The sequence below is a fragment of the Oncorhynchus keta genome, chromosome 15 (assembly GCF_023373465.1).
Source record: "Oncorhynchus keta strain PuntledgeMale-10-30-2019 chromosome 15, Oket_V2, whole genome shotgun sequence".
NCBI classification, from domain to species: domain Eukaryota; kingdom Metazoa; phylum Chordata; class Actinopteri; order Salmoniformes; family Salmonidae; genus Oncorhynchus; species Oncorhynchus keta.
The window spans coordinates 29,039,380-29,063,250 of NC_068435.1; the positions used below are offsets into that span (position 1 = coordinate 29,039,380).

The 23,871-nt window shown below is 42.0% G+C and overlaps 1 protein-coding gene across 8 annotated transcripts in view; it reads left to right on the forward strand.

Annotated features, from left to right (window-relative positions):
* The window catches only part of LOC118395216 (histone-lysine N-methyltransferase 2C-like), a 138,989-nt gene extending 118,438 nt beyond the window's left edge, over positions 1-20,551 (forward strand). For 7 of the 8 annotated variants that reach the window (XM_052463809.1, XM_052463813.1, XM_052463815.1 and 4 more), the window contains 17 exons: positions 1,501-1,665; positions 2,654-2,783; positions 3,022-3,169; positions 3,457-3,644; positions 3,862-4,001; positions 4,329-4,668; positions 6,722-6,861; positions 7,873-7,998; positions 8,171-8,713; positions 8,930-9,539; positions 9,858-9,994; positions 13,431-13,573; positions 13,677-13,851; positions 15,817-15,933; positions 16,072-16,145; positions 18,525-18,633; positions 18,726-20,551. In XM_052463809.1, coding sequence (XP_052319769.1) covers positions 1,501-1,665; positions 2,654-2,783; positions 3,022-3,169; positions 3,457-3,644; positions 3,862-4,001; positions 4,329-4,668; positions 6,722-6,861; positions 7,873-7,998; positions 8,171-8,713; positions 8,930-9,539; positions 9,858-9,994; positions 13,431-13,573; positions 13,677-13,851; positions 15,817-15,933; positions 16,072-16,145; positions 18,525-18,633; positions 18,726-18,818 — 3,378 coding nt within the window. In that variant the 3' untranslated portion in view covers positions 18,819-20,551. The remainder of the gene's footprint in view (positions 1-1,500; positions 1,666-2,653; positions 2,784-3,021; positions 3,170-3,456; positions 3,645-3,861; positions 4,002-4,328; positions 4,669-6,721; positions 6,862-7,872; positions 7,999-8,170; positions 8,714-8,929; positions 9,540-9,857; positions 9,995-13,430; positions 13,574-13,676; positions 13,852-15,816; positions 15,934-16,071; positions 16,146-18,524; positions 18,634-18,725) is intronic. The other variant, XM_052463810.1, reaches the window with a different exon arrangement.
* The last annotated feature ends 3,320 nt before the right edge of the window (positions 20,552-23,871 follow it).

Genomic DNA, 23,871 nt, shown 5'->3' on the forward strand with positions numbered 1-23,871 from the left:
AGTTGGGGGATTGTGGAGGCCAGGACATCTGATGCAACACTCCATCACTCTCCTTGGTCAAATAGCCCTTACACAGCCTGGAGGTGTGTTGAGTCATTGTCCTGTTGAAAAACAAACAAGTCCCATTAAGCCCAAACAAGATGGGATGGAGTATCGCTGCAGAATGCTGTTGTAGCCATGCTGGTTAAGTGTGCCTTGAATTCTAAATAAATCACACACTGTGTAACCAGCAAAGAACCCCCACATCATAACACCTCCTCCTCCATGCTTTACGGTGGGAAATACACATGCAGAGATCATCCGTTTACCCACACCGCGTCTCACAAAGACACGGTGGTTGGAACCAAAAATATCAAATTTGGACTGCAGACAAGTACAAATTTGCACCGTTCTAATGTTCATTGCTCGTGTTTGTTGGCCCAAGCAAGTCTCTTCTTCTTATTGGTGTCCTTTAGTAATGGTTTCTTTGCAGCAATTTGACCATGAAGGACCGATTCACAAAGTTTCCTCTGAACAGTTGATGTTGTGATGTCTGTTACTTGAACTCTGTGAAGCATTTATTTGTGCTGCAATTTCTGATGCTGGTAACTCTAATGAACTTATCCACTGCAGCAGAGGTAACTCTGGGCCTTCCATTCCTGTTGCGGTCCTCATGAGAGCCAGTTTCATCATAGCGCTTGATGGTTTTTGCGACAGCACTTGAAGGAACTTGAAGTTTTCCATATTGACTGACCTTCATGTCTTAAAGTAATGATGGACTGTCGTTTCTCTTTGCTGATTTGAGCTGTTCTTGCCATAGTATGGACTTCTTTTACCAAATAGGGCTATCTTCTGTATACCACCCCTACCTTGTCACAACACAACTGATTGGCTCAAACGCATTAAGAAGGAAATATATTCCACAATATAACTTTTTAAGAAGGCACACCTGTTAATTGAAATGCATTCCCGGTGACTACCTCATGAAGCTGGTTGAGAGAATGCCTAAAGCTGTCATCAAGGCAAAGGGTGGCTATTTGAAGAATAGATTTTGATTTAACACTTTTTTTTGGTTACAACATATGTTATTTAATGATGTGTTATATATGTTATACATGATGTGTTATATGTAGTTACTACATATGTGATATGATGGTAGGGAGATAGGAATTGAAACTTTAAAATTCAACCAATCCCAACTATTGTCGCGACTATAATCATCATTAGCTCCTTCAACCCCTCTCCTTTCCCCAGGTTGTTGCTGTAAATGAAAATGTTTTGTGTTTATTAGGTGTCAAACAGAAAAAAAATAACTGAAACAGGGAGGGACTATCTGGATGTGATCCAATAAAAAAATGTAAAAAAAGTTAATTTTTTCCCGAAGAAGTTTAGCTACAGTGTGCTCTACTGAATGTAAACCGTGTAAAGTAAGGATTAAGTAAATCAATAGTTAAACCTCATGTCTCTTCCTCCTCCCTTTTTCTCCCCTCTTTCCATTCCTCTTGCTCTTTCCTCCTACAGCAGCTGTCCCTTCTGCCCCTCATAGAGCCCCTGATAGGTGTCAACTTTGCCCACTTCGCCCCCTATGGCAGTGGCCAGCTCAACGGGGAGAACCATCTGTCTGGGACCTTCGGCAGCGCCGCTCTGGACGGAGTCTCGGACTACTATTCCCAGCTAGCCTACAAGGTGAGGCCTTAGCTCCAACCACTAGGCGTGGGCGGTATACCCTATATACCATATACCGGGGTATATGGAAAAGGCCACTGGAAATTTTTTCATTTGTGGCTACTTTTTAAGTAAAAAAAAAAAACGTCATGTGGTGTTTGTTTACAAGCAGACAACTAGCGATCGGAGCCTTGAGTCTCTCACTCTTGTGCAGCATCCACCAGGTGATCTAATTATAGTATGGAATCCACAACTAAATGTGTGCCAGCTAGATATCTGATAACAATTAAGTGAATTGTCTAAAATGTGCTAAATACTCTGCATTTGTGCATTTCGTTTGCTAATTAGATATCTGATGAAGTGGTTAGCTGGCTTCCAAAATCAAGCATTCTCTTGGTAACAGCATTGAATCCCCTCCTGGATCAAGAACCTTGCTGGCTAATATTTGCTTTGTGCATGCAGCGAACTATGAGTAGCATTTTTTAGTTACTTGTATACTTTAGGTCATAAACTGTACAAAATGTTCAGTGTGCTCATTAGCATTCTATGGGATTTTACATGTACTTGTTAGCATCGCTAACCTTCCGATTACAGAGTATCAGTGGGGTTTGAAAACAGCGCCGTTATTACAGAATATCCCGGTATGGCACAATGTCGGTATGAAGATATGACTGTCTGGATACCGCCCAAGCCTACCAACCAAAGTTAAATATTTTCCTCTTAATTTAAAATACCACTCTTGTTTTTATATTCAACTGGACTTTGAATGAGCTAAGTGGAGATGGAGTGATCCTACGCAAGCATGTACTGCATACTGTATGTGCTGAAGGCTGTGGCACTACCCACTCGACCAGCCCCAGGCACAGGTTTTATTAATATGAAGTTGAAGGATGCCTTTAGTGCCTTTTTGAAGCAGTGATTTGTGGTAGCACGAGACCACTCTGCCATATGCCAGATCCCTCCCTGTTGTAGTATGGTGACATGTATTCCTTGGGTTGTTTATTCAAAGCAGAACAATCTGAGCAACCCCCCCACCCCGCCTGCTTCCCTTCCTCCGACTCCTCCACCTGTGAACCGACAGAAGATGATCAATGGCTTTGCCACTACAGAAGAACTGGCCAGCAAAGCTGCTGCTATGGGTGAGTACTGGGACAGGGTTCAGGGGTGACTAGGGTTTAATGGCATATTTCTGTGTTTCTCATGTATAGTGTCATGCAGTGTATTGCTGTTAGGACCCTAGACATAGCATTCCTAGAGCAGACATTCCCGTAGACATAAAGCCTAACTCCTAGAACAAACATTTACATTAATGTGAAGTGATTGTATTTCTATGGTTAGGACCAATCTGAATGTCTCATTCATATGTTCCTCTTCAAGTGTCTAAAGGTCTGGTACCCAAGCCGCTCCATGTCCCATTCAGGACTGAGGAGGACCTGCTGGCCCGGGCCATCGCTCAGGGACCTAAAACTGTGGATGTGCCTGCCTCCCTCCCCACGCCCCCTCACAACAACCAGGAGGAACTCAGGTAAGGAATGTCTCTGCTCCCCAGAACAGAGAAATTAGAAGTGATGTCTTTGGTTATGCTTGCATGCTTTACATCAGTCTTAAAGACGCCATATTACCTTATAAACTTGTCATTGTGAGTAGAGTATATTCTGTAAATACTTGGCCACAAAATGATTTCACAATGTTCTCAGTTTAGGAAATCCTGATGAAGACCATTTAGAATTGTGAATGCAATGATTGATTTTTTTTGTGTAAATCCTAACATTTTTAAAATCTAAAACAACCCCCCCTCTCTCTCTGTCACAGCAACAGGGTGGGGCAAGAGCATTGTAAGGATCGGGACACACCAGACAATTTCGTCCCGTCCTCGTCTCCTGAAAGTGTGGTTGGCATGGAGATCAGTCGCTACCCAAACTTGTCATTGGTGAAGCAGGAGCCTCGGTCCCCCTGTCTCTCCCCCGTCCTCCCCATGCTCCCAGCACCCTGGGGGAAAGGTAACATGTTGGTCATTTGTTTAAACTGGCGATAAACTGGAAACAGAGATGTGCCTTTCTAACTACTATATGTACTCCATCATCAATCAGGTTATTTATAAAACCCTGTTTACATTACGTTGTCACAAACTGCTTTACAGTATCAATGACAGGACTAAGTATTAATGAAATATCCTTTCAAATATTTTTCCGGGTGTGTCTATTACTTTTCTTGTAGTGTTAGCGGTTAGGCTGAAGACTGAGCTCAAGACGGAGCCTTCTGGGATGTTCTTCGGCTCCCATTTTGGCCCAGCATCTAACGACGCTAAGCCAGGCCTGGTGTCTGTAGCCATCACCCTGAGACCAGCTGCCGCAGAGGTGAGGGTTCTGTTGGCTTCAGTTCCTCCTGCTCTCAGAGAATGTCACCATGGGGGAAATGGTTTAGATCCTTTTATTTTTATTTAAGCGCTTGAACAATGTAGTTCGTGGAGTAGTTTTATTCCCTTTTTTTCCCTCTCAAATGTACCTCAGTTCTTTCACTACTGTTGTGATATGTTAGGATTCAAATCTCACCCGGCTTAATTGTAGAAGCTAAAGCCAATTCTTTGTCTGCCAGTCATGCACTGCTCTCCATCTCTGCCATTGGCTTTTGAGTGGCAATAGTTGTTACATACATTTTTACGACATTGTTTTTCCCCCTCCCAGAATGTCACTGGTGTGGTAGCAGCCATCTCAGATCTGCTGTGTGTGAAGATCCCCAGCAGCTATGAGGTCAGCAGCCCCCCTGGCCCAGATAGGGGTCCCCTGGCCATGCTCAGCGGCCTCCGGGGGGGCCCCCAGGGAGATCTTGAGCACCGGCGGCCGGGCGCCCCAATGATATACCCGGGCCGTGGTGGTGCTGGGGACATGGGGGGCCCGCACCCTCAAGGAGCCCCAGGCCAGCTCATTAGGTCCCGAGGAGGTGGAGGACCACAGCAGTGGATGATGATGCAACAGCAGCAGGGACATCCGCAGCAGCACATCCGCTTCCATTCTGACGGACCAGGTGAGAGACTGAGCTACATCCCTGCACCTTATCGCCCCCTTATGTCCAAATACTGACATAACAGGGGAGATGTTTCTGCTCTTGTGTGCTTGTCTTGAAATGAGACACTGATGAAATTCATGTCCATCCAAACCAATTTGTTTGTTTTTTAGACTTATTTTTTCTGATATGAATAATATATTGTTTTTTTTAAACACGACGTCACTGCACCTGGAAGTGCACAAGACAACAAATCCATCTCTATCTAATTGTTTTCCCACTCATCGTTCATCGGCATACTTAGCCTCTTTTAACAATGTTTACAAACGGTCCGTTTCTTCGTCCAGTGCATCATTATCCTTCTGTCTGCAGCCTAAAGGCTGTGTGTATCTGGCCTACCAGGAAGTGAGGGCTGTCCATATTGATCTCACACAACGATCCGCTAATAAAATTGACTAATCATCCTTCCTTGGCCTAGTGTGCACACACACACACACACACACACACGTACCTGCTTAGTGCTGCTGTCAAAGTGTCAGAACACGGGCTTAATGAATGGTCAGTTTGGCTAGAGTCAAAGATACAAACAGCCAGATGAACAGGAAAATGGACACCCCTGGTGTTAATTGTCTTGGCGGGCTTATAATTAGGAGCTGTTTACCTCCTGACCAATTGTGTGGTTCATCTAAGACAATTAGCATCATGACGAGCTGCCTTCTAAAATGTTGTGGCGAGCTGCCTTCTAAAATGTTGTGGCGAGCTGCCTTCTAAAATGTTGTGGCGAGCTGCCTTCTAAAATGTTGTGACGAGCTGCCTTCTAAAATGTTGTGACGAGCTGCCTTCTAAAATGTTGTGACGAGCTGCCTTCTAAAATGTTGTGGCGAGCTGCCTTCTAAAATGTTGTGGCGAGCTGCCTTCTAAAATGTTGTGGCGAGCTGCCTTCTAAAATGTTGTGGCGAGCTGCCTTCTAAAATGTTGTGGCGAGCTGCCTTCTAAAATGTTGTGGCGAGCTGCCTTCTAAAATGTTGTGACGAGCTGCCTTCTAAAATGTTGTGACGAGCTGCCTTCTAAAATGTTGTGACGAGCTGCCTTCTAAAATGTTTGTAAAAAATCAGGTGCTTAAAATGTATAGCTTGTCCAAAACAAGACCGCAGCAGAGCGCACCTCATTTATTTGACGTAGTAAACCCATTCCTCCTCTGTAAGAGAAACAAATATATAAATAAACAACTAATTATCCCTGAAATGTTCCATATGCGCAAAAAGCTTATTTCTTTCAAATTTTATACACAAATTACATCCCTGTTAGTGAGCATTTCTCCTTTGCCAAGATAATCCATCCACTTGACAGGTGTGGCATATCAAGAAGCTGATTCAACAGCGTGATCATTACACAGGTGCACCTTGTGCTGTGGACAATAAAAGGCCACTAAAATGTGCAGTTTTGTCACATAACACAATGTCACAGATGTCTCAAGTTTTGAGGGAGTGTGCAATTGGCATGCTGACTGCAGGAATGTCCACCAGAGCTGTTGCCAGAGAATGTAATGCCTCCAACTACGTTTTAGAGGATTTGGCAATGCGTCCAACCGGCCACACAACCGCAGACCACGTGCATGGCGTTGTGTGGGTGAGCAGTTTGCCAATGTCAAAGTTGTGAACAGTGTCCCAAGGTGGTGGTGGGATTATGGTATGGGCAAGCATAAGATATAGACAACGAGCACAATTTCCTTTTTATTGATGGCAATTTGAATGCAAAGAAATACCGTGGACAGATCCATTGCCCATTTTGTTTTTAAGGTATCTGTGACCAACATATGCATATCTGTATTCCCAGTCATGTGAAATCCATAGATTAGGGCCTAATGCATTTATTTCAACAGAATGACTTCCTCATATGAACTGTAACCCAGTAAAATATTTTGAAATTGTTGCATGTTGCATTTTTAATGTTTTTATTCAGTATAATAGAGCTGAGCAAAGCCATGCCATGCTGTGCTGTGCTGCTCTGGCCTGTTCAATCATCTACTGTTGTAGGAGCTGTGTCTTATTTGAGTACTGTTGCTGTGCGTCAGGTCCAGCTGCAGTCAGAGGCGCCCATCAGAAAGCCCCCGGCAGCCCAGGCTCCAAGCCCCAATGGTGCTGCCATTGCAAGGTGGTGGTGCTGGGAAATGGAGTCTGCAAGTCAATCAAAGACCTTCCAGTGCACAAACAGGTAATGTACGGCCAGCGCTTTCATGGGGTCAAGTTGTGCTACGTGTTTATCACACTGAACTCCATACGTTGCAAAGACTGTTGTCTATTGCGATACATAGAAACATCAATCTTGTGGCGATCCACATCAGATAATCGTCTCTATATCAATCTAATGGTCCACATGATCTGTCAAAAAAGATCATTTGATCAATTACCTTGTTGGACCCCCCCAGGAGGCAGGAGTGCACAGACAGGCCATGACTAGAGGCTCAGACCTCACTTCAAACGGTAGATTAATCCACATTATGCCCTTAGGCACACACACAAGCATGAATGCAAACACACACACACACACACACATCCAAGAACATTATGTCCATACACACACACACGTACTGTAGAGCTTCTAATTATGCTAATCCCCCCTTCCCCCCATTGTAGTGAAATCTATCTAAGTGCAATTAGTGGGTTAAGCGGTAGCATGCCCTTAGACTGCAGTCTGGGGAGTTCACAAATGGTTAAACCCTGATTCATCTGAATATTGGAGCTGTTTGATGATTTAATAACCCCTTTTAGTATCGATAATGGTTCATGTATAGAAATTGATTTGACCTTTGATGTCTCACTTTGATTATGAGCTTAAAGGAATAGTTCTGGATTTTGGCAATGAGGTCCTTTATCTACTTCCCCAGTCAGATAAACTCGTAGATACCATTTTTATATCTCTGCATATAGTTTGAAGGAAGTTGCTAACTTGCATAACAATTGCTCGTGAAACTACATCTAATTTCCTTCATACTAGACGCAGATACATAAAAATGGTATCCACAAGTTCATCTGACGCTGGAGAAGTAGGCTAGATTAAAGGGTTTCATTGCCAAAATCACAAACTATCCCTTTCTTTCTCTCTTCTTCCTACAATTGTAAAGTAGCTTTGTGTCCCTGAAGTGTGGATAAATATAATGTATTATTATTATCTCATTCTCTCTTCCTCACTCCGTCTCCTGACATGCCTTTCTTCTCTCTTCAGGAACAGGAAGGTCTGTTGCGTTCCGAGGGGAACTTGGTATTCTGCAGCCACAGCTGCTTCCTCCTCTACTCTGCCTCCACCTCCTCCTCTTCCTCCTCACAGGCCAGAAATACTACAGATACTAAGGTTTGTTTCTATTGATTCCCGAAGGCAATTTATTTTTTTACTTTCTTGACCAGTGTAGGTAATCCGTATACAGTACTTGTTGTATCCAGTTTTTCTACCGGTGTGTCATAAATGGTCAACTTTTATTATTTGCTGCAGGACATTAAATTATTGTCATTCATGTCTTCTGCAGGACTCGGTGGCCCTCCTGTCTCCAGACTCAGACCAGAAAGAGAGCCTGTCTAAAGCCCACCACAAGTACAGCAACAACATGTCCTCTCTGGATGTCCACTGTCTGGCCCAGCTCCAGCCCAAGCAGTCTCCTCCCTCTACCCCACCCATTCCCTTCCCCCCAGCCAGTGACACCCCTAAGACCCCTAAGACAGATGTCAAGTCAGACACCATCAAAGTGACTGTGAAACTGAAGGCGCGGGGCCCCAGGGCTCACCAGGAGGGCTGGCACCAGGGGAAGAGACACAAGGGTCTCCGCTGGAGGAAGTGGACAGTGCAGGTGGTGGTGCCTAGAGGAAGCTCCCAGCTCCCTGACGAGAACCAGATAGACGAGCTGTTGAGGAAGCTGGGAGCGTCTCTCCGCCCCGGGGCCAGTCTCAGGGACCAGCGCCGCTGCTGCTTCTGTCACCAACTAGGGGACGGGGTCACCGATGGCCCTGCCCGTCTCCTCAACCTGGACCTGGACGCGTGGGTGCACCTCAACTGTGCCCTGTGGTCCACAGAGGTAGGTAGCCCAGAAGTCAAGTGAGGTGGTGGACTGGTGACTGCAAGGTTCATGTCCTCGGTCGGTCGTAAATAAATAAGTGGGTGGGGGGCAGAACTGGCTAAAGGGGGAAGACTGCTGGTTTCAGATCTTAACTGCCATACCAACCACTACAATTGTGACCCTTTTATTAAAGTTTTGTTGTGTGTGTATTATTAACATTGTTTTGTTGTGCAGGTGTACGAGACGCAGGCAGGCGCCCTGATCAACGTGGAGCTTGCGCTGCGACGGGGTTCAGCGGTCCGCTGTGCATACTGCCAACAGATGGGCGCCACCAGCGGCTGCCACCGCCTGCGCTGCACCAACATCTACCACTTCACCTGCGCCCTGCAGGCACACTGTACCTTCTTCAAGGACAAGACCATGCTGTGCCATGCCCACAGGCCCAGAGGCTCTGGCTCCGCCCATGGTGGCTCTGGCCTCGTCCTGGAGCACGAGCTGCGCTGCTTCGCGGTGTTCCGCCGCGTCTACGTCCAGAGGGACGAGGTGAGGCAGATGGCCAGCGCCGTGCAGCAGCCCGAGCTGGGCTACACCTTCAGAGTGGGCAGCTTGGTGCTCCACGCCGTGGGTCAGCTCACCCCGTCCCAGATGGCCGCCTTCCACTCGACCTCCGCTATCTTCCCCGTGGGCTACGAGGCCTGCCGCATCTACTGGAGCATGCGCCATGGCAACCGCCGCTGCCGCTACCTGTGCTCTGTGGAGGAGAGGGAGGAGCAGCCGGAGTTCCGCGTCCGCGTCATCGAGCAGGGATACAAGGACCTGGTCCTCACTGACTCCACTGCCAAAGGTGGGCAGGGATGGATTTGTGTTGGGGCTCATTTAGATTAGGCTTGTCTATTGAAGGTGGGCTGGGCTAAATGTTTTGTTTTAGGGCTGGTTTAGATTAGGCCTTGTAAGTTGGCTAGCTAGATTGGTTTTATGACATGCTTAGATTTAGCCTTGTTTATGGCTGTAGCCTCTACCATTCATGTATCTGGGTTGGCTTGGACTAGGATGTCTTGTTCAGTTTGCTTTTCAGATTCTCTTCTACTATTGTAAATGTGTTCTGTAGGAGTCCCTATAATATATTATGATATATAACCCTGCTGTTTTCCTGTCTTTTCAGGAGTGTGGGATAAGGTCCTGGGACCCGTTGCTGACAAGAGGACTGAAATAGGAACTCTGAAACTCTTCCCTGTCTATCTGAAGGGAGAGGACCTGTTTGGACTCACCGTCTCTGCAGTCACCAAGATCACTGAATCGGTTTGTATCTGTTCTCTGTTGTATTAAATTCAAGCAATTCCGATTTATACTAAATGATCAATGCTCGAATGATACTATAGATGTCTAAAGCTACCTATTCAGATGAGCGACTGTTAAAATGCTCACACCATACTACACTGAACAAAAATGTAAGCGACACATTTAAGTGTTGGTCCCATGTTTCATGAGCTGAAATACAATAATTTTACGTGCGCACAAAAAGCTAATTTCTCTCAAATATTGTGCTCAGATTGTGACAAGATAACCCATCCAGCTGGCAGGTGTGGCATATCAAGAAACTGCATGATCATTACACAGGTTCACCTTGTGCTGGGGACAATAAAAGGCAACTCTAAAATGTACAGTTTTGTCACACAACACAATGCCACAGGTGTCTCAAGTTTTGAGGGAGCGAGCTATTGGCATGCTGACTGCAGGAATGTCCACCAGAGCTGTTGCCAGAGAATTTAATGTTATTTTCTCTACCATAAGCCCACTCCAACTTCGTTTTAGAGAATTTTGCAGTACATCCAACCGGCCTTTCAACCGCAGACCACTTGCGTGGTGTTGTGTGGGCGAGTGGTTTGCTGATGTAAACCGAGTGCCTCATGGTGGCAGTAGGGTTATTGTATGGGCAGACCATAAGCTACAGACAACGAACCCAATTGCATTTTATCGATGGCTATTTGAATGCACACAGACACCGTGATAAGATCCTGAGGCCCATTGTTGTGCCGTTCATCCGCCGCCATCACCTCACACGGCCACATGTCACATGGATCTAGCCACAATTCCTGGAAGCTGAAAATGTCCAGGTTCTTCCATGGCCTGCATATTCACCAGACATGTTTGGGATGCTCTGGATTGACTTGTATGGCAGCATGTTCCAGTTCACGCCAATATCCAGCATCACAGCCATTGAAGAGGATTGGACAACGTTCCACAGGCCACAATCAACAGCCTGATCAACTCTATGCGAAAGATGTTGCGCTGCATGAAGCAAATGGTGGTTACACCACATACTGACTGGTGATCTGATCCATGCCCCTACCTTTTTTGTTTAGGTACCTGTGACCAACAGATGCATATATATATTGCCAGTCATGTGAAATCCATAGATTAGGGCCTAATAAATGTTTTTAAATTTGCTTATTTTCTTTAATGAACTCTAACTCAGTAAAATCTTTGAAATTGTTGCATTTTACATTAATGATTTATCAACGCCGATACCGATTATTGGAGGACCAAAATAAGCCGATTAATCGGACTATTTTCTGACTATTTTATTTATATATATATAATAGTTCTTCTATATATATATTTGACAATTACAACAATACTGAATGAACTATTTTATTTGAACTTAATATAATACATAAATAAAATCAATTTATTCTCAAATAAATAATGAATCATGTTCAATTTGGTTTAAATAATGCAAAAACAAAGTGTTGGAGAAGAAAGTAAAAGTGCAATATGTGCCATGTAAAAAAGCTTACGTTTAAGTTCCTTGCTCAGAATATGAGAATATTTGAAAGCTGGTGGTTCAATATTCCCAGTTCTTCATTATTCCCAGTTAAGAAGTTTTAGGTTGTGGTTATTATAGGAATAATGATGCGTTGACTATTTCTCTCTATACCATTTGTTTTTGAGGGGAACGGTACCTCCAGGCTCTGATCAGGCCCTACACCCAAACAAGGGCACTGCGTTCATCCACCTCTGGCCTGCTCGCCTCCCTACCACTGAGGAAGTACAGTTCCCGCTCAGCCCAGTCAAAACTGTTCGCTGCTCTGGCCCCCCAATGGTGGAATAAACTCCCCCACGACGCCAGGACAGCGGAGTCAATCACCACCTTCCGGAGACACCTGAAACCCCACCTCTTTAAGGAATACCTAGGATAGGATAAAGTAATCCTTCTCACCCCCCCCCCCCTTAAAAGATTTAGATGCACTATTGTAAAGTGGCTGTTCCACTGGATGTCATAAGGTGAATGCACCAATTTGTAAGTCGCTCTGGATAAGAGCGTCTGCTAAATGACTTAAATGTAAATGTAAATGTAAATGTAATGCACCAATTTGTAAGTCGCTCTGGATAAGAGCGTCTGCTAAATGACTTAAATGTAAAAATGTAAATGTTTTTAATATACAGTTGAAGTCGGAAGTTTACATACACCTAGGTTGGAGTCATTAACTCGATTTTTCAACCATTCCACAAACTTCTTGTTATCGAACTATAGTTTTGGCAAGTTGGTTAGGACAAGTTAAACAATTTAAAGGCAATGCTTTAAAGGCAATGCTACCGAATACTAATTGAGTGTCTGTAAACTTCTGACCCACTGGGAATGTGATGAAAACAATAAAAGCTGAAATAAATCTCTACTATTATTCTGACATTTCACATTCTTAAAATAAAGTGGTGATCCTAACTGACCTAAGACAGGGAATTTTTACTCTCATTAAATGTCAGGAATTGTGAAAAATGTAGTTTAAATGTATTTGGCAAAAGTGTATGTACACTTCCGACTTCAACTGTACCTTTTGACTATTGGATGTTCTTATAGGCACTTTTATATTGCCAGCCTAATCTCAGGAGTTGATAGGCTTGAAGTCATAAACAGTGCTGTGCCTAAAGCATTGCTAGTCGCTGCTGGCAAACACAGTCTAGTGCTATTTGAATGAATCCTTACGAGCCTGCTGCTGCCTACCACTGCTCCGTAAGACTGCTCTATCAAATCATAGACTTAATTATAATATAATAAACACAGAAATACGAGCATTTGGTCATCAATCTGGAAGCTATCATTTCGAAAATAAAACATTTATTCTTTCAGTGAAATACGGAACGCAAGGAAAGTGACACAATTTCCCTAGTTAATGTTGCCTGCTAACATGCATTTATTTGAACTAAATATGCAGGTTAAAAAATATATACTTCTGTCTTAATTTTAAGAAAGGCATTGATGTTTATGTTTAGGTACATTTGTGCAAAGATAGCTTTTTTTCTCTCGGCGTTGTGCTTTTGTTAAATCATCACCCGTTTGGCGAAGTTGAAGTAGGCTGTGATTCGATGATAAATTAACAGGCACCATATTGATTATATGCAACGCAGGACAAGCTAGTTAACCTAGTAATGTCCTCTACCATGTGTAGTTAACTAATGATTATGTGAAGATTTATAGTTTTTATAAGATTCGTTTAATGCAAGCTAGCAACTTACCTTGGCTCCTTGCAGCCACAAAGTCCTTTTGACCCTGCGCTCGCATAACAGGTGGTCAACCTGCCACACAGTTTCCTTGTGGATTGCAATGTAATCGGCCATAATTGGCAGATTACAGATTGTTGTGAAAACTGCCGATTAATCGGCCGGCCTCTGTTGTAGACACTGAAGTGAGGAGGAGTGTTCGTCTCATTTCGCTGTGCTGCTGGTTGTGTTCCAGCTCCCAGGGGTGGAGGCCTGTGACAGGTACACCTTCCGTTACGGACGTAACCCTCTGATGGAGCTGCCCCTGATCTTCAACCCTTCTGGCAGCGCCCGCGCCATGCCCAAAACCAGCTCCCCATTCACTGCCGTTGTCATAAGGTATTGTGGAGGAATTAACATTTGTTTCAAGTCTGTGGATGTAATATACTTAGCACAAGTTATCTTTATAACAGAATACACACACACACATTCACTCCTATAGGCCCCAGCCAGTGTCCAGAAACACCAGTACCACCTCCAGGTGTCAGAACACAGCCCAGGGGGAGGGAGGCGTCCCCTACACCAAGCCCCCCACTGTGCACCACAGGTCCTCTCAGTACCGCTGGATGAAGAGTGAGTGGAGAGCCAACGTCTATCTCGCTGCTTCCAAGATCCAGGTGGGTCTAGGGGACATGATCCTCTTAACTTCAGCACTAGGCCTGGGGTGCATGCTACGCCACTGCTTATAACTAAGTTAAGAGCTGTGAAAAGTATGTTCCCCCTTTCAAATTCCCTCTATGTAATTAGACCTTCAACCAAAACCAAATATGAGATAAAGTGAACCTGAGTGAACAAATAACACAACAGTTCCATATTTATTTAATAAACAAAGTTCTGCAACACCCAGTGCCCCCTTAAACTCAGTAACTGGTTGTTCCACCTTTAGCTGCAATGACTCCAACCAAACACTTCCTGTAGTTGTTGATTAGTCTCTCACATCAATGTGGTGGAATTCTGTCCCACTGTCCCATGCAGAACTGCTTTAACTCAGCGATTATTTGTGGGTTCTTTAAAGCATCAAGTCAGGTTAGGTCTGAACTTTGAATAGGCCATTCCAAAACGTGAAATGTGTTACTTTTTAGCCATTTTGGTGTTGCATAACTTTGTTAATTAAATAAGTATCACATTATTCTATTTGAAAACTCTGGTTCCTTCTATCTAACTTTAGGGTTTGTTGAATATGTGCTTACATAAAGTGTAAAAAATATGCAAATATTAGAAATAGGGCAAATACTTTTTCACGGCACTGTAGATGTGCCAAATAAGATCAAGCTTCTTGATCACAGCAGAGACATTCAATCCCCTCCTGGATCAAGATCCGTGTTAGCTTATAGTTTTGTGTGTGAAAACCCCAGTATGGTATAGAAATGGTGACTGTATGAAAATCTGAATTACAGCCCAACCCTACTCTGCACTCTTGCATTCCTGTTCTTAAAACTTCTTATGGATGGGTGTCCCTGTGCAGGAACCAAATCAACGGAAATTTTAGAGAGCGCCACCTATAGTTTTTGATAAAACTCAAACTTTCATTAAAACACACATGCAAGGTACTGAATTAAAGCTACACTCGTTGTGAATCTAGCCACCCAGTCAGATTTGTAAAATGCTTTTCGGCGAAAGCATGAGAAGCTATTATCTGATAGCATGCACCCCCCAAAAAACCTGAACGTCACCTAAACAACAGATTTTGCGGTAGCCGGCGCTACACAAAACGCAGAAATAAAATATAAAACATTCATTACCTTTGACGAGCTTCTTTGTTGGCACTCCTATATGTCCCATAAACATCACAATTGGGTATTTTTCCCGATTTAAATCCGTCATTGTATACCCAAAATGTAATGTTATGAAGGGCGGTCTGATCCAGGAAAATTCCCCTTTACAAGACGCAACGTCACTTTTTAAAATTACAAAAGTTGCCTATTAACTTTTACAAATCACTTCAAACTACTTTTCTAAACCAACTTTAGGTATTAATAAACGTTAATAATCTATCAAATTGATCACGGGGCGATCTGTATTCGATAGCAGCAAGTCTTGAAATCATCGTCCATGTTTTCACTTTCATAACATCCTGCGGTGCGCCCCAAGACAGGAAGTGCCTATACGTCATCTAACCAAGGATAAAGCAGCCATGAAATGCCAGTACTGGCGACATCGTGTGGAAGCTGTAGGCGTTGAAATGGGAACCTCGTTTATTTTCTGTCGCCTTAGACAATACATTGACTGGCGGATGAATATTTTGTTTTTGTTTTTGGTGAACAGTTTTCCCTGGGATTTTTACTCCTAAACACGTTCTGTTATAGTCACAGACACGATTTAACCAGTTTTAGAGACTTCAGAGTGTTTTCTATACACACATACTTATCATATGCATATACTATATTCCTGTCATGAGTAGCAGGACTTTGAAATGTTGCGCGATTTTTAACAAAAAGCTGCGAAGAGCTGCGAAAATTCGCATCAATTCTAACAGGTTTTAAGTAGCAGATGGAATATAAGACTGAAGTATGACAGCATGAGAGTAAAGGGACTTTTACTGTTGAACGTACTGTAGACACATTTTTTGGTTGTGTCCACAGGGCCTGGGTCTGTATGCTGCCAGGGACATAGAGAAGAACACCATGGTGATTGAATACAATGGAACCGTCCTCCGCAACGAGGTGGCCATCAAGAAGCAAAGGACTTACAAATCTCAGGTGCAAATCTTTAAAAAATAAAAATACTTAAGGCTCTAGTATCTGTACTTACTGTGTTGTGAAGGCTGAATAATATATATTTGCTGTATTCTCTCATGTGATGACTGTTGGTCTAAGTGATTACTTTTCCCTCTGCAGAATCGTGGAGTGTTCATGTTCCGCATCGACAGTGAACGTGTTGTTGATGCCAGTCAGACAGGAGGTCTGGCAAGGTAAGCATAATTATTTTACGTAGTCAAATTCAACCTGATTCACATTCTAACCTTACCTGATTTATTTGTCACTTCAATGTTAGGATGGTTGCAATAATTCACAGGGCTCAGTATGTACAGTACAGTCGTAAAGTATTCAGATCCCTCGACCTTTTCCACATTTTGTTACGTTATTGTTTTTTTCTCATCAATCTACACACACACACACACACACACAAAAAAAAAACTTTCACATTTACATAAGTATTCAGACCCTTTACTCAGTACTTTGTTGAAGCACCTTTTTTGTCACCTCCCTGACCAAGGCCCTTCTCCCCAGATTGCTCAGTTAGTTTTTCTTCCTCATCAATCGACACACAATACCAAATAATTCATGCTATCCAACATTTCTGAATCAATTAGGTCCACTATTGCTCGTAATGATTTGTACAGCCTTTCACAAAGGTTAATTTAGCAGAGATGTGACCATGGCACTAATTTAGCTTTTATTAAAAAAGGTGAGGATGCCACCAAGTGTTTTCATTATCGCCCCCTATCTTTTATAAACACAGATATGAAGCCGTTTTCCTGAATGTTGTCATCTTATCTCGATTTACCCAAATTGATCCACTCGGACCAAAGCGGGTTTGTTAAAAAGCGTTTATCCTCGTATAATCTCCATCGACTATTACATATCTTAAATGCTTCATCACAAACAACAGCTCCTTGGGATGTTTTATCTCTCGGTGCAGAAACAGCTTTTGATAAACTAGAATGTTCATATCTGGCCTATTTTGGAACATATGGGAATTGGCTCAAATTGAATTCATATGATTAAAGTACTTTATACAATGGGTGGGTCTAATCCTGAATGCCAAGAAATGTATAAACTTGATCTTCACTATAAAAACCATCTTGACATTATCTCACATTTCTTTTATACTAACATTTAGTTTTCAACAGCAGAGATTTGTAATTTGTATAAACCTTGCTGTCTGTCTTTGACATTTGCAACATTGTTTCAATATTCATTTGCAACATTGTTTCGATATTCAAATTTGATCTCCAGCTGTCTGTCCTACAGTAATGAACGAGTCGGGATGAGACAGACAGGCAGTGTTTCTCAGCCAGTCAAAATCATGAATCAGCTGGCTTCATTTTTATGGATATATATATACAAAGAAATGTCAATTGGAAAAAGGTAGAACGAAACGAAGAGCGACTACTGTAGTTTGCGGTCTTTCCAGCTTCAATTTGAAGTGATTGTGTTACTGTAGCTGTGTTGTTGGCTAGCTCCTCTGAACAACAGCGTCCTGGCGAGTGAGCACATTTTCTATGCCAGGTGAAATAGTGCCTCATTAGGTCATCGTTATGGATGTATGCAAATAAATGTCACTTGAAAACATAAACAAATGCAAATGCGACTCATCTTTTTAAGTGGGAGAACTTGCACAATTGGTGGCTGACTAAATACTTTTTTGCCCCACTGTATATATAACATTTAAGTAATAAAACAAATATAATATATACATATTTACGCTGTAGCAATAATAAATGTCCATGGGTTGTGGTTGGGGGGGATCTGCAAGGGGGGCAGACGGAATATCAAGGACCCGAATGTTTTGAGAACATTTCAAGATTTGAAAGATACATACACATTACCAACTTTATATATTATACAGACAAAATACAACAATACAAAAAACTAAGCTTGTTCTGGGCTAGCCATTAAAATATGGTCCACAGATCTAATTTAATCTTACCCACGCTTTTAACTGGAACAGAATATGGAAAAATATGACCTTAGCATCCCGTAATCCGAACCATCAATTTATACATTTTAAATTTGTTCAGACTGTATTTAACACCAAGGAAATGTTTTACAATGAAATTGGCCCCAACTCCCCAACTGTTCATTGTGTCCCCTAAATCAGGTAGACACATTCCTTTTATATGATGTGGGAGTACCCTGCAGTTAAATTGTACTGGGGAAAAGTTACAAAATTAATTTAGAAGTGCATGAATTTAAATATTCAATGCTTTCTGTCTTTTGTTACTTATTGATAGCCACCTTGAATATCTCAATCAAAAGATGAAGATTACTGTAGGCAAGCAACACTGATGCAAATAGTTTTTGGGCTCTAAGATGGCAACCAACCTCACTGTCTCCCATTTAACCAGTGGATACAGTTACTATTAGATGTTAGAATTATCGACAGTGAGAATGAATGGTGCTAGTCAAGGAACAATTGGGGGGGGTGAGAGTTAGGGTTTCCTTTGTATGCTTTTATTTGTTTTCGAGCCCCCCCCCCCCAAAAAAGAAAAATGACTGAACTAAATCAAAAGTTGGTCACAAAAACAAATTGCGTCATAATGTGCTGTGTTTGTTTTCTTATACAGGTACATCAATCACTCTTGTGCCCCGAACTGTGTCGCTGAGGTGGTAACCTTTGAAAGAGGTTATAAAATCATCGTCACCTCCAACCGCAGAATCGAGAAAGGAGAGGAGGTGTGTTCTTTTTCTTTTCAATTGGAAATCTCCTACTATGCTATGAGTGACCTTTGCATTGTCATCACTATTTTCTCTGCATTATTTTCCAGCTGTGTTTTGACTACCAGTTTGACTGTGTAGACGGCCAACACAAGATCGCCTGTCACTGTGGAACAGCGGACTGCAGGAAAAGGATCAACTGAAAAAGAAAACAAAAATGACAACAAATGCATTCCTTTCCATATTATGCAGATGCCCTGATCTCTGTGTAGAGAGAGGTGCTTCAGGCTGTCCTTTCTTAGAACGAGTGGAAGACCTGAGTTAAAACCCTGAGAGCGATGGATGGATGGAGACCCATGTTTGGAAACAGACTGAAGATGGACAGGAGAGGACTTAGAAAGAGGTGAGCAGGAAGAAGCAACAGCAGATAGACGTGTGATTTGTGCCATATTACATGAGGCTGGGTTTTATTGCAAGGCCTCTGTCAACGAGTGGATGCGTCTGTGTATTAGTGAGATGATATACAATAGGGTGCAGAAGAGAATCCACCAGCGAATGAGAAGAGAGCACTGTGTGGGTCACGGACCTTATTGGTTGTTAAGGGCAGGCCCTTTTGTTTAAAACTTTAAATGTAAAACTGTTTGACTAAATGTAGAATTCACTGAATGGGGAATGTACAGCAATGACTACAGCGAAGGGAATATTAACTTGCACTAAAAAAAAAAGAGACACGTACACACAACTTTAAGATACTTGATTCCATGAGTCAGTTTTATCATAGGTTTCTGTCATGTGATTTGAGTGAAATTCGAGAGGACGTTTTGTATTTATTATTGAGTGAATGAATTTTATTGTCAAAATGACGAGACAGTAAAACGAAGGCTAAACTGATAGTTTTCTGAAGATTGAAGAAATGCTCTTACTTTTGTACAAATGTATATAAAGAAAAATATAGGAATAACTGACCAAATACTACCTTAACCTTCTGGATGTTTGGGTGTTTTTTTTTTTTTGTCATTGCAATTTATTTAAGAAGGATGTCATGATATCAGTTTGAGAGTATATATTATGATTATTCTGTACAGAATCTGTAAAATAACCACAATAATTCAAAGTATTTTTGGGTTTATTAAAAGTATGGTATTGTAGTGTAGTGTTTTTGTGATTTACACATACTTTGACCACTCAAAAATAAATATTTTTGGTGACTAACGAGTGTAGAAAAGAGTCATTGGTTACAGAATTTCAAAATGGGAAAGACATCATTCTGACATCTTTGCTGTTAATCAGGTTTGATTTTATAGAACTGTGAATAAGGTTTTTAAACCACCCAAACACAATTTTAACTTCTTTTTAACCCAAATAGGCATAGGAATACCACCTTGTTTTTGTGTTGTTTTTTTACATAGAAATGGTGTACAGACGTCCAATAACATTGCTTACTGCTTCAGGCGATTTGAAATTAAGGTGTACTGGAAAAAAATAATCATGTTTCTTGCAGAGGAAAATGTTGGGACATTTGGTGGTGCTATATTTTGAAAAGAGAAATGTATCTGATATGGACACTTCACAAGCCACTTACAATAGTTAGAAAATGCAAGATGTTTTGCGTGCACAATTTCAAGTCGACTGTAAAATTTTGGAGACAGTCTTAGAACTTGTAATGTATATGGCATGTATTTTTTTAACTTTCCGAAGACTCAATTGTATATATTTTCTCAATGAATGGTTGTAACAAAATGATTTCTTGGATATTTTTCTTCTCTTGTATAAAATGACATCATCCTGCCAGTGTGTTTGTGCTACATTTTTCTTGGTCCTGTAAAGTAGTCATGTTTTTTGAAAACAGCCTTTTGGAGTGTACAGAGTAATGAGATTTGGAGTTTGTGTAATTGATTTTAGAAGCATTTACAAAATAAACTATTTTACATCTTAATTATTTGTTGTGTGCCGTTTTGAAATCACACACTTCTTACTGACCCATTGGACTGAACCCACTGGAGTAGAGTAATGTAGTTCACTGCTCAAGAAAGACACCCACTGGACAAATAAGGTAACTTAATCAAATACAATTTTATTTCGTACATGCTTCATAAACAACAGGTGTAGACTAACACTGAAATGCTTACAGGTCACATCACTAATGCAGAGTTAAAGAAATAGTGACACAAGGAATAAATACACAATGATTAACGAGTAAAAATAACATGGCTATGTACCAGGCTCAAGTCAATGTGCAGGGGTACAAGGTAATTGAGGTAGGTAATGTACAGTGCCTTAGAAGTATTTTCTTGATTCCAAATGGATAAAAAAAATCTCACCCATCTACACACAATACCCTATAATGACAATGTGAACACATTTTAAGAAATGTGGTCCTTCTGTAGCTCAGTTGGTAGAGCATGGCGCTTGTAACGCCAGGGTAGTGGGTTCGATTCCCGGGACCACCCATACGTAGAATGTATGCACACATGACTGTAAGTCGCTTTGGATAAAAGCGTCTGCTAAATGGCATATATTATTATTATATTATTTGCAAATGTATTGAAAATGAAATGAGTAATTTAGATAAGTATTCACACCCCTAACTTGATGTGTTAAAATCACATTTGGCAGTGATTAAAGTTGAGTCTTTCTAGGTAAGTCTTAATAGCTTTCCACACCTGGATGGTACAATATTTACTTATTTTTCTTTTTAAAATTCTTCAAGCTCTGTCAAGTTGGTTGTTGATCATTACTAGAAAGACATGTTCAAGTCTTGGTAAGCAACTTGTGTATATATGGCATTGCGTTTTAGGTTATTGTCCTGCTAAAAGGTTCATTTGTCTCCCAGTGTCTTGAAAACCTGGTTCAGTCTGCATTCCATCTGTGATTGCCTGTGCTTAGCTCTAATCCGTTAATTTTTATCCCCCAGAAAACTCCCTAGTTCTTGCTGATGAAAAGCATACACTTAACATGATGCTTGAAAATATGAAGAATGGAACTCTGAGGTGTTGTTTTGGATTTGAACCAAACATAATGATTTGTATTCAGGAGATAAAGTTAATTTCTTTGCAAAAATGTTGTCAGTTTTACTTCAGTGCCTTATTGCAAACAGGATGCATGTTTTGAATAATGCTATTCTGAACAGGCTTCCTTCTTTTCACAATCATTTAGGTTAGTATTGTGGAGTAACTAGAATGTTGTTGATCCATACAAAGTTTTCTCCAATCACAGCCTTTAAACTCTGTATACACATCCAAAGTGTAATTCATTTAATTAGATGTTTTGCATATCTGTTAGTAAGCATTTGTCCTTTATCAAGCAAATCCATCCACCTAAGATATGGCTTTTCAAGAAGCTGATTAAACAGCATAATCGTTACACAGGTACACCTTGTGCTGGGGACAATGAAAGGCCAGTCTAAAATGTGCAGTTTTGTCACAACGCAATGCCACTGATATCTCAACTTTTGAGGGAGCATGCAAAGTGCTGTTGCTACAGAATTTAATGTTAATTTCTCTGCCGTAAGCCACCTCCAACATTGTTTTAGAGAATTTGGCAGAACATCCAACTGACCTCAACCGTAGACCACGTGTAACCACGCCAGCCCAGGACCTCCACATATGGCTTCTTCAGCTGCGGGATCGTCAGACCAGCCAACCGGACAGCTGATGAAACTGGGTTTGCAAAACTAAAGAATTTCTGCACAAACTGTCCGAAACCGTCTCAGGGAAGCTCATCTGTGTGCTCTCGTCGTCCTCACCAGGGTCTTGACCTGACTGCAGTTTCCCATCGTAACCAACTTCAGCGGGAAAATGCTCACTTTTGATGGCCACTGGCACGTTGGAGAAGTGTGCTCTTCACGGATGAATTCCAGTTTCAACTGTACTGGGCAGATGGCAGACAGAGTGAATTGCGTCGTGTGGGCTAGTGGTTTGCTGACATCAACGTTGTGAGAGTGCCCCATGGTGGCTGTGGGGTTATGGTATGGGCAAGCATAAGCTACGGACGACGAACACAATTGCATTTTATTGATGGCAATTTGAATGCACAGAGATATCGTAACGAGATCCTGAGACCCATCTACCGCCATCACCTCAGGTTTCAGAATGGTAATGTACGACGGCCCCATGTCGCAAGGATCTGTACACAATTCCTGGAAGCTGAAAATGTCTCAGTTCTTCCATGGCCTGCATACTCACCAGACATGTCACCTGTTAAGCCTGTTTGGGATGCTCTGGATCAACAAATACAACAGGGTATTTCAGTTCCCACAAATATCAATCAACTTCGCACGTAGCCATTGAAGAGGAGTGGGACAACATTCCAAAGGCCACAATCAACAGACTGATCAACTCTATGCGAATGAGATGTTTTGCACTGCATGAGGTAAATGGTGGACACACCAGATGCTGAATGGTTTTCTGATCCACGCCCCTACCTATTTTTTCCATGACCAACAGATGCATATTTGTTTTCCCAGTCATGTGAAATCCATAGATTAGGGCCTAATTTATTTATTTCAATTGACTGATTTCCTTATATGACCTGTAACTCAGTAAAATCTTTGAAATTGTTGCATGTTGTGTTTATATTTTTGTTCAGTATATGATGGTCTGCTTAAAACAAGTTGGTATTACAGACCGGGTCAGGGATAAAATGTCAGTGAAGACACTTGTCAGCTGGTCAGCGCATGCTCTGAGTATGTGTCCTGGTATTCCATCTGGACCCATGGCCTTGTAAACGTTAACTACATTGGCTTGCAAAAGTATTCACCCCCCCGGCATTTTTCCTATTTTGTTGCCTTACAAACTGGAATTCAAATGGATTTGGGGGGTTTGTGTCATTTGATTTACACAACATGCCTACCACTTTGAAGCTGAAAAATGCTTTTTATTGTCAAACTTGAGCGTGCATAACTACTGTATTCACCCCCCAGATGGGTTCTGCTGGTGTACAGCGATCTTTAAGTCATACCCCAGATTCTCAAATGGATTGAAGTCTGGGCTTTGACTAGGCCATTCCAAGACATTTAAATGTTTCCCCTTAAACCACTCACGTGTTTCTTTAGCAGTATGCTTCGGGTCATTGTCCTGCTGGAAGCTGAACCTCCGTCCGTCTCAAATCTCTGGAAGACTGAAACAAGTTTCCCTCAAGAATTTCCCTGTACATTAGCGCCATCCATCATTCCTTCAATTCTGACCAGTTTCCCAGTCCCTGCCAATGAAAAACATCCCCACAGCATGTTGCCGCAACCACCATGCTTCACTGTGG